The sequence below is a fragment of the Lactuca virosa genome, chromosome 1 (assembly GCF_052849685.1).
Source record: "Lactuca virosa cultivar CGN04683 chromosome 1, Lactuca_virosa_CGN04683_v6, whole genome shotgun sequence".
Classification (NCBI taxonomy): Eukaryota; Viridiplantae; Streptophyta; class Magnoliopsida; order Asterales; family Asteraceae; genus Lactuca; species Lactuca virosa.
Genome location: NC_136426.1, coordinates 209,639,548 through 209,653,142, shown reverse-complemented (window position 1 = coordinate 209,653,142; position 13,595 = coordinate 209,639,548). Strand labels below are relative to the sequence as shown.

Here is a 13,595-nt window from a genome sequence, read left to right as displayed (position 1 = left end):
GAATTAAAAGACATAAAACAAATCTGTAATCGATTTGTGTGTGAGGGATCTATCAATAAACATCACCGATCAAGAAACATCACCCATTTAACAGGATCCACTGGACAACATTTGGTTTCTCCCTTGAAATCTGATTGTAAGAAAGATCAGTAACCTGAATAGAAAACCCAATCGGCTTTAACCCGCCATTAAAATCGATTTACAGCCAATTCAAGCTCGTCGTAAAGGTGGAAGCACTGGAAAAAACAACAACGAGATCTCAGCTACACGAAGAACTCGAACTCTAAACCAAATCAACCCTAATCCCACCATTTTCAGCCAAATCAATGGCAGCGGCTCTGCAAACCCTAATATACTACCGTCGGACACAACCAAACACCATTCATCATCTTCTCCACCCTTATCTCTCCATTACAGCCTACAACCCATCATCTTCTCCATTGGTGGATCTGTTCGTCACCAGATCTAGGTTTGCTAGAGTTTGTAGAGGTGGCGGTGGATTCATCTATCTCCAACGATGACATCCATGAAACCCTAGCCACCATGAACATCCCAGATCTGTGTCCGATGGAGTAGCAGATGAAGAAAAAGGTAGATGAAGAAGCACAGTTCGTCGGTGGATTTGAATTAGATACATGAGGGATTTGAATCAAATGTCGCTATGAACATCTCCAACTTGATGAACGGAGGTGATGGTGACGGAGTGGGGAGACGTTGAAGTTTAGATGCAAGAGGGATGAGAGGAAGATATTCATGGTTTGAGGCCAAATTTCTTTTGATTTTCATACACACACTAAAACCAAAGAAGATTAATGGTGTTAAGGTTTTAGAAGTGGGAACTTACGAACATGGTTGTGTGGCGAATATAGGTGGTGGAGTTTGTGGCGGTGATCCGAGAGTTTGAGCTTATCTTTCGAGTCGACGGTTGTGAGGTGAGTTATCCTCACTATACTAAGGGGGTCTAAGGCATCAAGGCCGGCCCATTGGATATGATATCCTAGCAGTTTGTAGTATGTCGAGTATGAGTTAGTATTGCATGTTAGTTGCTATGCTAATTAGGTAGATCTGTAGGACTACCTGTAGTATTATGTGATTATCTGTATGTGCATTAGTTGTGTTATATGTCGACATATTATGTGAGATGGGTTGAGGAGATACTGCTCCGTGCGGTAACCAACAAACCCGGGAGCATTCCAGATACGAGCTGAGGGAGACTCGTATTCTGGGCTCGATGGCAATCCAGATGTGATCTGTGGGCCCGGAAGGCAATCCAGACTCACATTGTGGGCCCAGGGGTAATCCAGTCTGTAAAGCTGTGGACCAGTACATGCTGTTATTTGTATATGTGTTATGTGCAGTTTATCGGTATTTTGGGGGAACTCACTAAGCTATCGGGCTTACAGTTTCAGTTTATTATTTCAGGTACATCAGGGGATCGTGGCAAGGCGAAGACATGATCGCACAGCTCCTCATGTTTTGTTTATGTTTCTGGGAAAACTCTGATATAGACTATTTTGAAAACAAATCTGTAATAACTGTTGGTTTCTTTTATGTTTTGAAAAGTTTTAAATTGGCTTGAATTTTTGGGTGTTACACACATAACATGCATGAATCACAGAGACATCAAGCATACATAACTACTTCTCGGGATCGCCCTGGCATCAGACCGAAGTCCGGAAACATACAAACTGCATCGTGCTAACCCCGGCATCGGGCCGAAGTCCGACATACTATAAATACATAAACGGGCCGACATTGGTGCCTTCGACCCGTTCCTACCGGAGGAAAACTCACCTTGCAAAACTGACTACTGTAAACTTGAGTGAGGAATCCCTGTGTGCTGCACCGGCAACTCTCTGGCTATCAAAATCACAATAATACTTAGTTAAAATCTATTAATCCTTCTTAGGGTAAAATGACCACTTTACCCCTGGTCAAAGTCAACGTCTTAGTCAAAGTCAAAGTCAAGGTCAACTCCCAGTCAACCCAACTCATCGAGTTATCTCCCAACTCGACGAGTCTCTGAAATGCTTAACTCGTGGTCAACTAAGTCAACTTGTCGAGTCCCTTGCAGACTCGTCAAGTTCCTTCTGTCATAAATATCGGGGCATATCGACTCTACTCGTCGAGTCCTTCCTTGGACTCGTCGAGTTCTTCAGCCTCTGAGTCCTAATCTTGTCCAACTCAATGAGTCATCTCCTAAACTCAATGGTTTCACTCACAACCAGAAAAAGGGTTAGGGTTCACAACCCGACTCGCCGAGTCCAAGAACAACTCGTCGAGTCCTCCATGTGACATATCCATTCAATCGATTCTAATCCATTCCAATGCTTCTAATTCATAGATCTGGACTCCTTAGACTAGCATTACACGTAAAGTTGCTAACTTTACGTGCATGCATGGTGCTATGAGGCTAAAACACCCAATACAAGCTAAAATGAGGGTCTAAGGAATAGAATGGAGTCATGGCTGAATAAAAGTGGCAACTTTGAGCTTCTAAATCTCAATAGTGCCCAAATCTGAAGTCCTTTCATCCCCAAGAGTTCAAATCTCATAATGACCTTGTAAATGGTCCAAAAATGACAACATTCAAGCTAGGAAGGAGATCTAAGTGAATAACAGCCAATGTATAAGCTTTATACCTCTATGAATACATAAATGAATCTTTAGCTCTGGATCTCCAACCTTCCTTCTGCAACTCCAAGCCTTTGCTTCCTTCTTCTAGATTTAAATCACAAAAATGACAAGAAATAGCTCAAAATCACACAAGGCTGAGTAGGATTTCGAGAGTGGGCTATGGAGGTGATGGAGGCTGGGGTGGAGACCTGTTATGATGCTTAAATAGGGTACAAACCCTAAAGATGTAACATCCGGATTCCCAGGTATTCTATGTTATTCATTTATTTTGAGTTTGAGAGAAGGACTCGACGAGTCGACGCCTAGACTCGTCGAGTAGGATCGCGATTTGCTGACTGGATTAATGAATGGACTCGACGAGTCGTCAGGGTGACTCGACGAGTCCGTGCTGGCGGTAGAAACCCTAAATCTTTGGGCCTGTGCCCTATTTAAGGGTCCTTATAGCCCTCATTTGCGGCTACCAGTCCAGAGAGAGAAACCCTAGAGAGCTTGGGCGAGTTGTGTGTGAGAGCAAGCCATTTTAATCCTTTTTGGTGTTGTTTTGCAAAGATGAAGGTGTTTCCAGCTAGAGGAGGTCAAGAGGATTGCTAATCCGTGGTTTTCAAGCTTTGATCTGCAGTATTGAGGTAGCAAATCGAACTCTCCTTCTGTTTTGGTTAAGATCCATGAATCTAGGGTTTTCTATACCCTTTTTATGGCTTGAATTGATGAGTTTATGGTCCCTTTATGTGTTAGACTTCAGATCTGGACCCATAGAGGTCCAGAGAGCATTATTCATCTTGCTTTATGAAGTGTTATGGAAGGAATGAACTTAGGTTGCCATTTTTGAGGCTATTTCTTCAAAAGGAACCATATATGTGTTGCATGAGTGTAAAGGTTTCACCTTTACGTGATTAGTGGGTATGGAAAGGTCAGATCTATAGGTTAGAGAAGCGGATCTGACCTCAGAAGGTCATTTGAGTGTTGCCATGGACGCAACTCGCCGAGTTCATAAGTGGACTCGATGAGTCGAGTCGGGGTTGCCCCGCGATTCGTGACAGGAGTAACTCGTCGAGTGAAGGGATGACTCGACGTGCCAAGTGAGGCTAAAAGGATTCAGAGGACCCGCATGGACTCGCCGAGTCGCCCATGTGTACTCGACGAGTCGGGTCAAAGTTTGACCGTTGACTTCAGTTGACTTTAGGGTTTTGGTCAAGCTGATTCAGGAAAGTTCAGGGAGGGGTAGAATGGCCTTCTACCCAATCTTTAGAGATGAGACTATGAGAGGGTATTGATCAGGAATGTTATTCAGATGATAGGAGGAGGCTAGGTCGGGACGTCAAGCACGAGAGTTTATCCGACTTCGTACGAGGTGAGTCTTCTCACTATACTGTACCTAGGATGGTATCTATGTGTGACCGGAGGGTCTTATATGCTATGAGATGTATGTGATGTATGCCGTTATATGATATGTATGTGTTATGTATGTTATGAATGATAAGGACCGGAAGGTCATTATGATGTGGACCGGAAGGTCAGGGTGATATGGACCGGAAGGTCTACCAGGGTTGTGGGACGGAAGTCCTCTGAGACACAGTGACCGGAAGGTCTTATAGCCTTGAGCGGCGTATGTGCGTATGTGGTATTTTGGGGAACTCACTAAGCATTTATGCTTACAGTTGTTGTGTTATATGTTTCAGGTACTAGCGAGGATCGCGGGAAGGCGCCGGCATGATCCGTACACACTCATGGAGTTTATGTCTTGAGATTCTGGGATATGTTTTGTTATGACAACATTGGATACACTATGTTTTGATATTATCTTATGAATAAAAGTACGTTTTAAAAATGAAAAATTGTTTTGGAAATTTACGTTGTTACAAAAGATTAGGGTATCCTCCTGACGGACCTACTCGTCGAGTCCAGGCTTACGACTCGTCGAGTAGACCACTAAAGACCCGCGTCAAATCTAGCATTTACTCGACGAGTTAGGGCTACTACTCGTCGAGTAGCTTTTACAAAATGAATGCTTTAACAACTCAATGCGTACCGAGAACAGGACGTTACACAACATCATCCTTCTTGGCCCAAGTTTTCAACAGATGGCGCAACAAGGTCCCTTTGTTGCTCCATATCACTCCCAAGTGCTCCAGAGGTGCTCCAAACCTCCTTCTGTACGATCTGTTACTTTGGCACTTGATCCATTCATTTGTCAGATGATCCATTCCTTTCTCAGATGATCAATTCCTTTGTCACATGCTCCATGAACCTCAAGCGCTCCATTAGATCTAAGTGATGCATGTTGGACAAGATTTCATAAATCAACATTGATTTGTTTCATTTTCCCTACCTTTTCAATATGTCTATGTCCCATCTCACGTCGCCCTCCTCATGTTGAAACATGGAGGTCGTGTCTAGAAACAAGGAAAAAATATGGAAAACCAATTGGCTTTATTATGAGTACCCATTATCTATTAGTTTTATTATCAGTACCTCATTATCTATTCTTCAAAAACATCATTAAACATGTTAGTTTCTAAAATGACTCATGAACATTATGAAAAACTAGCTGGCTTTATTGTCCGAAAACCTTAATGAGAAACTAAAGCGTTAGAAAACTATTTTATCGACGATGGAAAGCTCATTCAATCAATAGGAAGAAGCAATTAATTGCTATTCAAGAGGGGAAGTGAAAGATTACCAAATTACACTTGATCCTTTCATCATCACCACTACCACCACCTTTGTCACCACCATCCATCACATTCGCCACAACCCACCACCTACTACCTATGTCACCACCTCCTCATCCACCATCACCGCTACCTCCATCTCAACCACCTCCGTAACCATCACCACTACCAACCACCACGACTACCTTTTCCACTACCTTTGCCACCTCCCACTACCATCGCCATCACAACCACCACTGTCATCACCACATCCACCATCACTGCTAGCTCCACCTCTACCTCCTCTATAACCACCATCATCGCTACCACCACTACCTATGCCACCACCTACTACCATCGCCGCTATCATCTTCGCCACAAGAAGGGGAATTATGTTGTTTTATATTATTCTAATTCCATTACTTGCCAACAAAAATGGATATAAAATTGGATTCAAATTCAATTTCCTACAAACTAAATAGAATATGAAATTGGATTCCAAATCTTAACAAATTTCAATTCCTTTATAAACATTTTGAAAACCAAACATCACCTTAAACTGAACTTGCAAACTAAAAAAAAACCTCACCAAACATTTTTTCAATTTACTTTATGTTTTATACATTAGAAATTTTCAACAAAAAAATCATATCATATATCAAACAAAACAATATATTCAATAATTTCAATACAAAATACCACAACCTAATAACTTAAAAAAAATAACAAAATAATTATTATCACCGATCTCATATTTGAGAAATAATTTAATAACTAATGTCTTAAAATTATTTTATTCATATGTAAAATAAATAATTAAATATTATTTTTTATTTCCCTCCAAAATCAAATTATCATTCCCGCTTCCAAAATCAATTTATCATTCCCGCTAATGGATTTTTGTTTCCCAAATGAACTTTGCTTTCCCTCCAAATTTCAATCTCTCTAACTAGTTTGATACTAAGAAGGGGATAAATTGAAGACAGGTAAACACTATTAATTCTTCATTTATGTCTAAAAGGCTCTATAGCCCAGTATCGAAAGAGCAAGGATCGATGATACTGGTTGGTCGTATATAAAGTATTTCGTGTTTTTCTATTTTATTATATGCAAAAGGAATTCAACTGTCAAAATTGCGAATCATTTCTATTGCTGAAGAAAATAGCTTGGTTCTACTTTTGTGTAACGATTCTTATATTTTTGGTCCCCCTTACAAATTGGGTACTTATTTTTGCCATTTTTATTCTATATGTGTTTGCAACTATGCGTTTTCTATGATCCCACTTCAAACTTTACCTAGATTTTGTTTAAAATAATCATAACTGATTCAACTGCATTTAAATTTGTAGATTTTTAATTTGACGTGGGGGATTATAAATGATAAAATTATGAATTTCTGAACTGTGTTGTTATGAATTTCTAACTTGATTATTATAATTCTATCATGATATTGGCAGCTTCATGAACAGTTGACCCAAGAAACATTGAGCTTGTTGGAGTTCTTAGAAAAATATAATACGAGGATTGTTAAGCCTTGTGTGTAGGTTATACACATATACTTTGTTTGGCTTGAATGATATAAAATGTTCTCGATCTCCAATTTGAAGCTCAAGACTTATTATATTGTCCCTTAAATCTAATTGACTATTTTTTGTTCATTGTTTACATTAAGTTTAATGGATTTTAAACGCAAGCCTAATTCATTTTCCGTTTCTGTTTAAATGAATTTAAAAGCTAATCATATTTTACTTCAATGGAAATAAAATATATAGTTTAATTTATTAATAGACAATCAATACAATCTTGAAATGCCGATTACTTAAATGCACTTGAACGCAAGAATTAATGCCCAATTCAGTTTGAGCTTCAAGTTATTATATCAATATTTGAGTTTGAGTTTCATATTCTGTACACGAGATTGGCTCGAGTACACTCCTAGACACAAAACCCGGTTGTTGAAAAACGGATCCTATAGCCCTTTTATAATTTGTGTTTGACAGTCATAGAACTCGGTTGTATATTAGAAAACGGGTCTTATTATCGTACGGATAAAAGTCCCGGTTGTAGCAGCAGAAACCGGGTTATCTAAGATGGATATAAATCCCGGCTATTTGTTTGAAGCCGAGTCATATAAACTTGCCCTTTATAAAACCCGGTTTTTACAAAATAAGACCCGTTTTTTCCAGAAACCGGGTTCCATATGGCGGGTCTTATTTGTTTTTTTGTAGTAGTGTATAGTACCTGTTATTGTTGACACGATGACCATCAATCCAAAATGGTTGAGGGGGAAAGTCTCGTATGATACTGTGATGCAATTTAGGAGTTAATTAGAAGTTGTATGTCGTTTAAAAAATTAATTACTAACGTATGAAAAACCATACATGTTTTCCAAATTTGTAGGTATGGAGTTGGCCATGGTGTGTGCAAAAGTGCGTTCATGTGTGATTATTTTGACTATTTCCCGAAGGCTAGTAATCATAGTAGCCGTGAAGACACTCATCTACTTTCTCATCCTAATGGCCCTCAAGGTTCTCCTACAATCAATTAATCAATTACGAATAACAAACTCTAATGTTTAATTGCTACAAATGGTAATAAGAGCTCTTATGACATTGCTTAGTTACGTGATAGATATTATGGATTTGCTCAATTGATATAATGCTCAATTGATACAACTATCTGCATGTGGTTGATAAAGCAACTAATTTGTAAAAAGTATGGTGGATGTCGTAAAAAAGGGTAACAAATCCATTGAATAAAAAGTATGGTGGATATCGTAAAAAAATGGTGACAAACTACCTCAAATGTTCAAAAAGATAACCATGAATTAAAAAGTTACTATCAAAACGTAAGATACCACAACTTTTATTCAAAAAATATAATTGTTACCTAATATAGCTTATTTTACCCGCTGATGTGTGATGTTGTCATTCTTTGTGGAAAAAACGATATCGTTATACATCTTACGTGCATGGATGGTCCATTGGTTTCCCATGCCGTGGGAAAAAAACTAAAATATGCCCTTATATGTATGGGAATTGAATATCTATATAGATTGACAAATATGCCCCTAGTTACTTAAGAGAGTGAAATACCAATCTTTCTTTCAAAAAACTCACACATGAACAAACCACGTACAACAAACATACAATTCTTTATCACTAGTTGTGAGACCCATGTATCACATGGGTTAATTTTCTTTTTAAAAAAAGTTAAATATAAATGTCTAAATATTTGAGAACTTTGAATTTATAAGAAAATGAGAAAAATAATGAATTATTAAAATTGAAATGTTTTTTTTTAACTTTTAAATTTAAACAAATAATTTAAATAAATACACAAAAGAAACTAATGAACTTTAATTTGAGAATTTTGAAATTAAAATGTAAGTTCATTAATGAAATTGATATATATTTATTAGTATATTTATTGTAACTACTATATCTATATTAAAATATTACTGAAATTTAATAAAGTAAGAAAATCCATAAAAATGACATAGGGAAAAAATAATAATTTAAAATAACTACAAAATGACATTTGGTAAATTGAATGAGAGTGTGACATGTGGTAAAAAAACCTTCATTTATTATAGTAGATTTGGTGTTGCTACAGTCGATTCTTTTTTAGCCACCAACATCGTACAAATAGTAGCCTGATGTGCACATGGATATATCCATGTAATCATGGAAATATCACCAAAAATCTAACACAATCTTATTAAATGGTAATAAAATTTAACAATCCAATAAAATTTTAATTCTTGGGAAATAGTTCCCTTTTTGTTTTTTTTCAACAAATTTCATCTAACAATAAAAAATACTAGCAGGAAACTAGCTAAGACAAAATTTTAAATAGATCACAATAAAAAATATCTGGTCTATGTACAAAAACATGAATACCTTTGTGATCGTGTTGTTTGTTTTTGTTAGGTGGATCATACGACCAATGACGAGTGCAGTTTTTGGTTAGCAACACGGAAACGAATAATCAGGATTAGACAAAATATGGGATAGACGAAGCATAAGTCATAGAGCTCAGGATGTGGTCGGTTTTTTTTTTTTTTTTTTTTAAATTAATTTGGATGGTTTTGAATTTAAAGAAGTTAGATTACAGGGTCTTTCCATGGCTATGGTTTTTGTTTGTGTATTGAAAAAGATTTCTTTTTCTTGAGTAGCACTACTAGAAACTTGATCTTTAGCGACGGAATCAGCTACGGATTCTATCCGTAGCTAATCTACGACGACTTACCAAGGGATCAACGATGGAATGCAAGAATATTTCGACCAACATACTTATATAATTTTAGAGAGGTATTAACGAGGGATCATCGACTGATTGCTAAGAATTTCTCGACAAAAATATTTCATCGTTAATCCATCTCAAATTAAAACCTCTTAGCGAGGGAATAACGATGGATTGCTAAAAATCACAGGCCTGGCCCTCGCAAATCGCTCGCAGAAAATTGACGCCTCATTTTTTCATTGCCCGCTTTTCTTCTTTTCTCGTTCCCTCGTTTTATTTTGATTCCCACCGATTTCTTTCCCAAAGCCCTAATTTACCCTATGTCGAATCAAATCCCTCTCACATCCTCTTTGGCTTCCCTATCGATTCGTCTCCATTCCTCATTGACTTATCGTTTCCCTGCCAGCACCGTTCAATCCTCTATTGTCTCTTCAGATCTCCTAGTATAACTGCTCAGCAATCTCCACCTCTATCATAAACTCGAGAAAATTAATCTGAAGTAGTCTTCATCAACTTTCTGATAATCAAAATATTCTGATTTGAGTATAAATTAGCATATGGATTCTTTTCTAGATTTGAACCGATATTAATTTGGTACCGTGCATAGGTATTTTACAAGGGGCTCAAATTCAAAACGGCAACAATCATAAGTTCCAGAATTTCTGTACCTATTGTCGGTAAGTATTTTTGTTCCAATACTCTTCTTTTCTCTATGCTTATCTTCTTTGTAGGATCCATGTTTGACTTTTCGGTCAAAGATATTGCTCTTGAGTTAGAGATTTGTTCATGCTCTGTGATATCTCAAGAGTTAACATCCTGAATTTTTGTGGACAAATTCAATTTTGATGTTTAAACTGAATTTTAGAATTTCACGAGCGCTCAAGCGGTCGATCTCGTGGTTTTTGATATGTAACATCTGCAACAGTTGAAGATGACAAGGCAAGTTATTGTTTATTACTTTATTTAAAATTTCTTATTATATACAAGATTGATAGATCTTCATACTTGTTAATTTAAATAATTTTATGATGATAATTTTTATAGGCTGCACTTGCGAGTGAACACTTCCTAAGGAATAGAGCACTTGAAGTAAAAATAGCTACACCAAAGGTTTTTTTCCAACACTTTATCATATTTCACTTCTGAAATTTTCATAATTTTAATCAAATTTGCTGTTTTTCTTCTTCTTTAGGAGGAAATGAGAGCACCTTCAAAAAAAGTCACCAGGATATTTGTTGCTAGATTTCCTCCCTTAGTTATAGAAGATGAATATAGGAGGTAGATTTAATCATTTTATACACTCTATAGTTTTCTTTTGCTTACAAAATGTTTTTTTTTCCAGCCATTTTGATAAATTTGGTGAAATTACGGATTTGTACATGCCCAAGGTACATAAATTTTTATATTTTCTTCTGTTAATTTGTTTTATAGGAGCTTAATATTTTATTTCTTTAGGATCCAAGTACCAAAGGCATCGTGGAATTGGTTTCACTACTTTTGCAACTGCTGGTAATTCCATTAAAGATTGTAAAATCCGTATTCATTAACTTTTAGTTTTTCCCAGTTTACCCTTTTTGGGATTCTTTATGCTTTAGTACTAATATTCTAATTTTTTTTGTTTTTGATATAACTAGGAGACTATTGACCACCTACTCTATCCTAATCCTGGATCAGGAATGATACATGAACAACATCTTCAGTTTTTCCATTTTCTTGGAATTATACTCGGAAAGGTAAGCTAAATGCTATTTAGTATTCTTAGGATCATTAGTAACTTCATGCAATTAGTTATACAAATATTTTTATGATTATTATGGTTTCCAATGTGCTCCATGTGTTGAGTGGTTGTTTTCTTTCAATAATTACTGATTTTTTTTAGTTTCATAAAGTTATCTGCTTTTAATTTTGGGATTGTTGGACTTTTGAATTTATTATGTTATGCTCTATATTCGCATAGCTATCTTTCATCTCTTAATTCCAAAATATATAGTTCATGTGCATAATCTTGTATATTTGGGAGTACCTTGTATAACCTTATCTGTTCTATGGCACATTTTAAAATCATTCAATACAAATTGAAGTTCTTCATTTGTATATCGAACAGTTTATCTTTATTATAAAACTTTATGATGAACTTGTTATTCTTTGTCCTTTGATTCATTCACCCCTCCTTGATGTTGTAGGCAATGTTTGAAGGGATGCTTGTAGATATACCATTTGCAACTTTTCTCTTGAGCAAACTAAAGCAAAAGTAAGTTCTTCAAGGCACCCTTTACTTATATAACCATACTGTCTTTATCTTTTCATGGTAACCACATTTTCAGTCCTCCTGCTATCTAAAAGTTCCATGTATGCATACAAATCTCACACGCTAAGGGAGTAATCTGTTAGCATTTCATATCAACTTTCTGTTCAATACAAACAAAAAGTAAGTAGGCAGAATAGAAATAAAAAAAGACACAAGAAAGTAGTTAAATTATAGGTGATTACTATTATCTTGAAATATGATAATTAAAATAATGGGATGCCCTTTGCAGAAATTTTTGATGTTTCCCTGTTAATATAATATAAGTTTTGGTCTTCTTTTATTTGAATTGTGAATATGAAAATATATCGTGTAATTCTCTTTATCAGCCTCCTACACATTCTAATGAACTAGGGGGGTCAGCTGTGGTTGTTGACCGAGCAACACCCAAGGAAGATGATTTCCAGCCAGTTAGTCGGATGTCTCACGGCGGCAGTAACAGTGGTGGTGGTGGTGGAGGAGGAGGTGGTGGATATGGTGCATATAAAGCGTATGTGACAACTAGATATTCTGCATTAGGTGCTCCTACATCATATGATTATCCGGGCCCCATTTATGGAAGTATGTTTTCATTTTCATCTCCATAAAATTAAATTAAAAATAATCAAACAATTTTTTTAATTAACATTGACTTTGACTTTGATTGTCAGGTTGTTTTTGCTGGGTACTCTACAGAATCACTTCTTCAAAGAATCATGGATTGCAAACCAAAGATTGTGGTAACTTGCAATGCGGTTAAAAGAGAGAAAAAAGTACTCAATCTCAAGGATATTGTTGATTCTGCACTCTCAGAATCATCTCAAAATGGAATATCTGTAGGTGAGAACTTTTGTTCTTATAGTTGATGTTTTCAGAAAGCATATGTATATTTTTTTACCTTTTCATGACATTGATTTCTATGTTGCAAAATAGATTCATGCTTGACCTACGAAAATGAATCATCTATGAAGAAGGAAGATACCAAATGGCAAAAAAGAAGAGATATTTGGTGGCAGGTAGTACTACTAATACTATTTTATTTCACAGATATTAATATATGATCATGTTCATTAAACTTTAGGCCTTTTGGAATTTTTTTCCATTATACTTTTTTTTGCAAGATGTTGTTCCTAAATACTCTGCACTTTCCGAGGCAATTGGAATTGACTATACTGACCTTGAAGAGGTCAGCAGAAAAAAGAAACCAGAATACAAATTTCAATTTTTTTTTTAAAATGAAAGTAGGAGGCTAACTCAATCTTTTGTAGCTGGAGCTGTAATGGAGTGTGTCTTTATTAACAGAATGTTCAAGTTCTCCTAATGTCAATACAAGGTACATCTTTTCATACAAAATGACTAAAACATGCTTCTTCAATGAGGAGGGTATTTAGGTCATTTGTACAATTTGTTGTGTCATGTCTTGACAAATTGGGACATTATCGCAGAAAAACATTGGCTAATGCTTTGTCAGTTGGACCATCGATGTGGACCCTTGGCAATGCAAGCATGGGAGCCTTACAGGTAACTGATTTTATTTTCATGAGGAAAGGGTATTTTGGACATTTAAGTGATAGGGGTAGAGAATTGTGTGTTTATAAAATATTAGAGTTTAGGATAGTGATAGCTTTGATGTCGGGTACTTTTTAAGTTTTTTAAAATAATATTTCATGATATAACCTTTAAATAATATGTGCAAGTTTTTTTTTCATATTTGTCAGCATTTGATTTCCAGAGCTCTTGGGTGGTACCAACAACTGTATTGATAAGGTTTGTTGCAT

General features: G+C 36.3%; 1 protein-coding gene across 8 annotated transcripts; it reads left to right on the top strand.

Moving 5' to 3' along the window:
• The first annotated feature begins 9,435 nt into the window (after positions 1–9,435).
• On the top strand, positions 9,436–13,150 carry LOC145164364 (acetyl-coenzyme A synthetase, chloroplastic/glyoxysomal-like). Of its 8 annotated transcripts, none has more exons than XM_079083092.1 (14): positions 9,436–9,601; positions 10,141–10,210; positions 10,399–10,472; positions 10,578–10,643; positions 10,726–10,811; positions 10,876–10,921; positions 10,989–11,042; positions 11,168–11,266; positions 11,717–11,784; positions 12,168–12,399; positions 12,489–12,657; positions 12,751–12,833; positions 12,939–13,003; positions 13,086–13,150. In XM_079083092.1, exons 5-10 carry the CDS (start codon positions 10,732–10,734, stop codon positions 12,190–12,192), a joined length of 372 nt encoding a protein of 123 aa, XP_078939218.1. In that variant the 5' UTR covers positions 9,436–9,601; positions 10,141–10,210; positions 10,399–10,472; positions 10,578–10,643; positions 10,726–10,731; the 3' UTR covers positions 12,193–12,399; positions 12,489–12,657; positions 12,751–12,833; positions 12,939–13,003; positions 13,086–13,150. The 8 variants fall into 8 exon arrangements, with proteins under 8 accessions (XP_078939218.1, XP_078939216.1, XP_078939228.1 ...); XM_079083090.1 differs by lacking the exon at positions 9,436–9,601 and adding an exon at positions 9,626–10,032; XM_079083102.1 differs by lacking the exon at positions 9,436–9,601 and having other exon boundaries at positions 9,626–10,210; positions 12,202–12,399.
• The last annotated feature ends 445 nt before the right edge of the window (positions 13,151–13,595 follow it).

Excerpts from the sequence above, each read along its gene's own strand:
- LOC145164364 (XM_079083086.1), top strand. The coding sequence starts at position 12,373 with ATGATTATCCGGGCCCCATTTATGGAA. Across the intron at positions 12,400-12,488 it reads TCCGGGCCCCATTTATGGAA|GTTGTTTTTGCTGGGTACTC; the intron begins GTATGTTTTCAT and ends TTTGATTGTCAG. Across the intron at positions 12,658-12,750 it reads TCAAAATGGAATATCTGTAG|ATTCATGCTTGACCTACGAA; the intron begins GTGAGAACTTTT and ends GTTGCAAAATAG.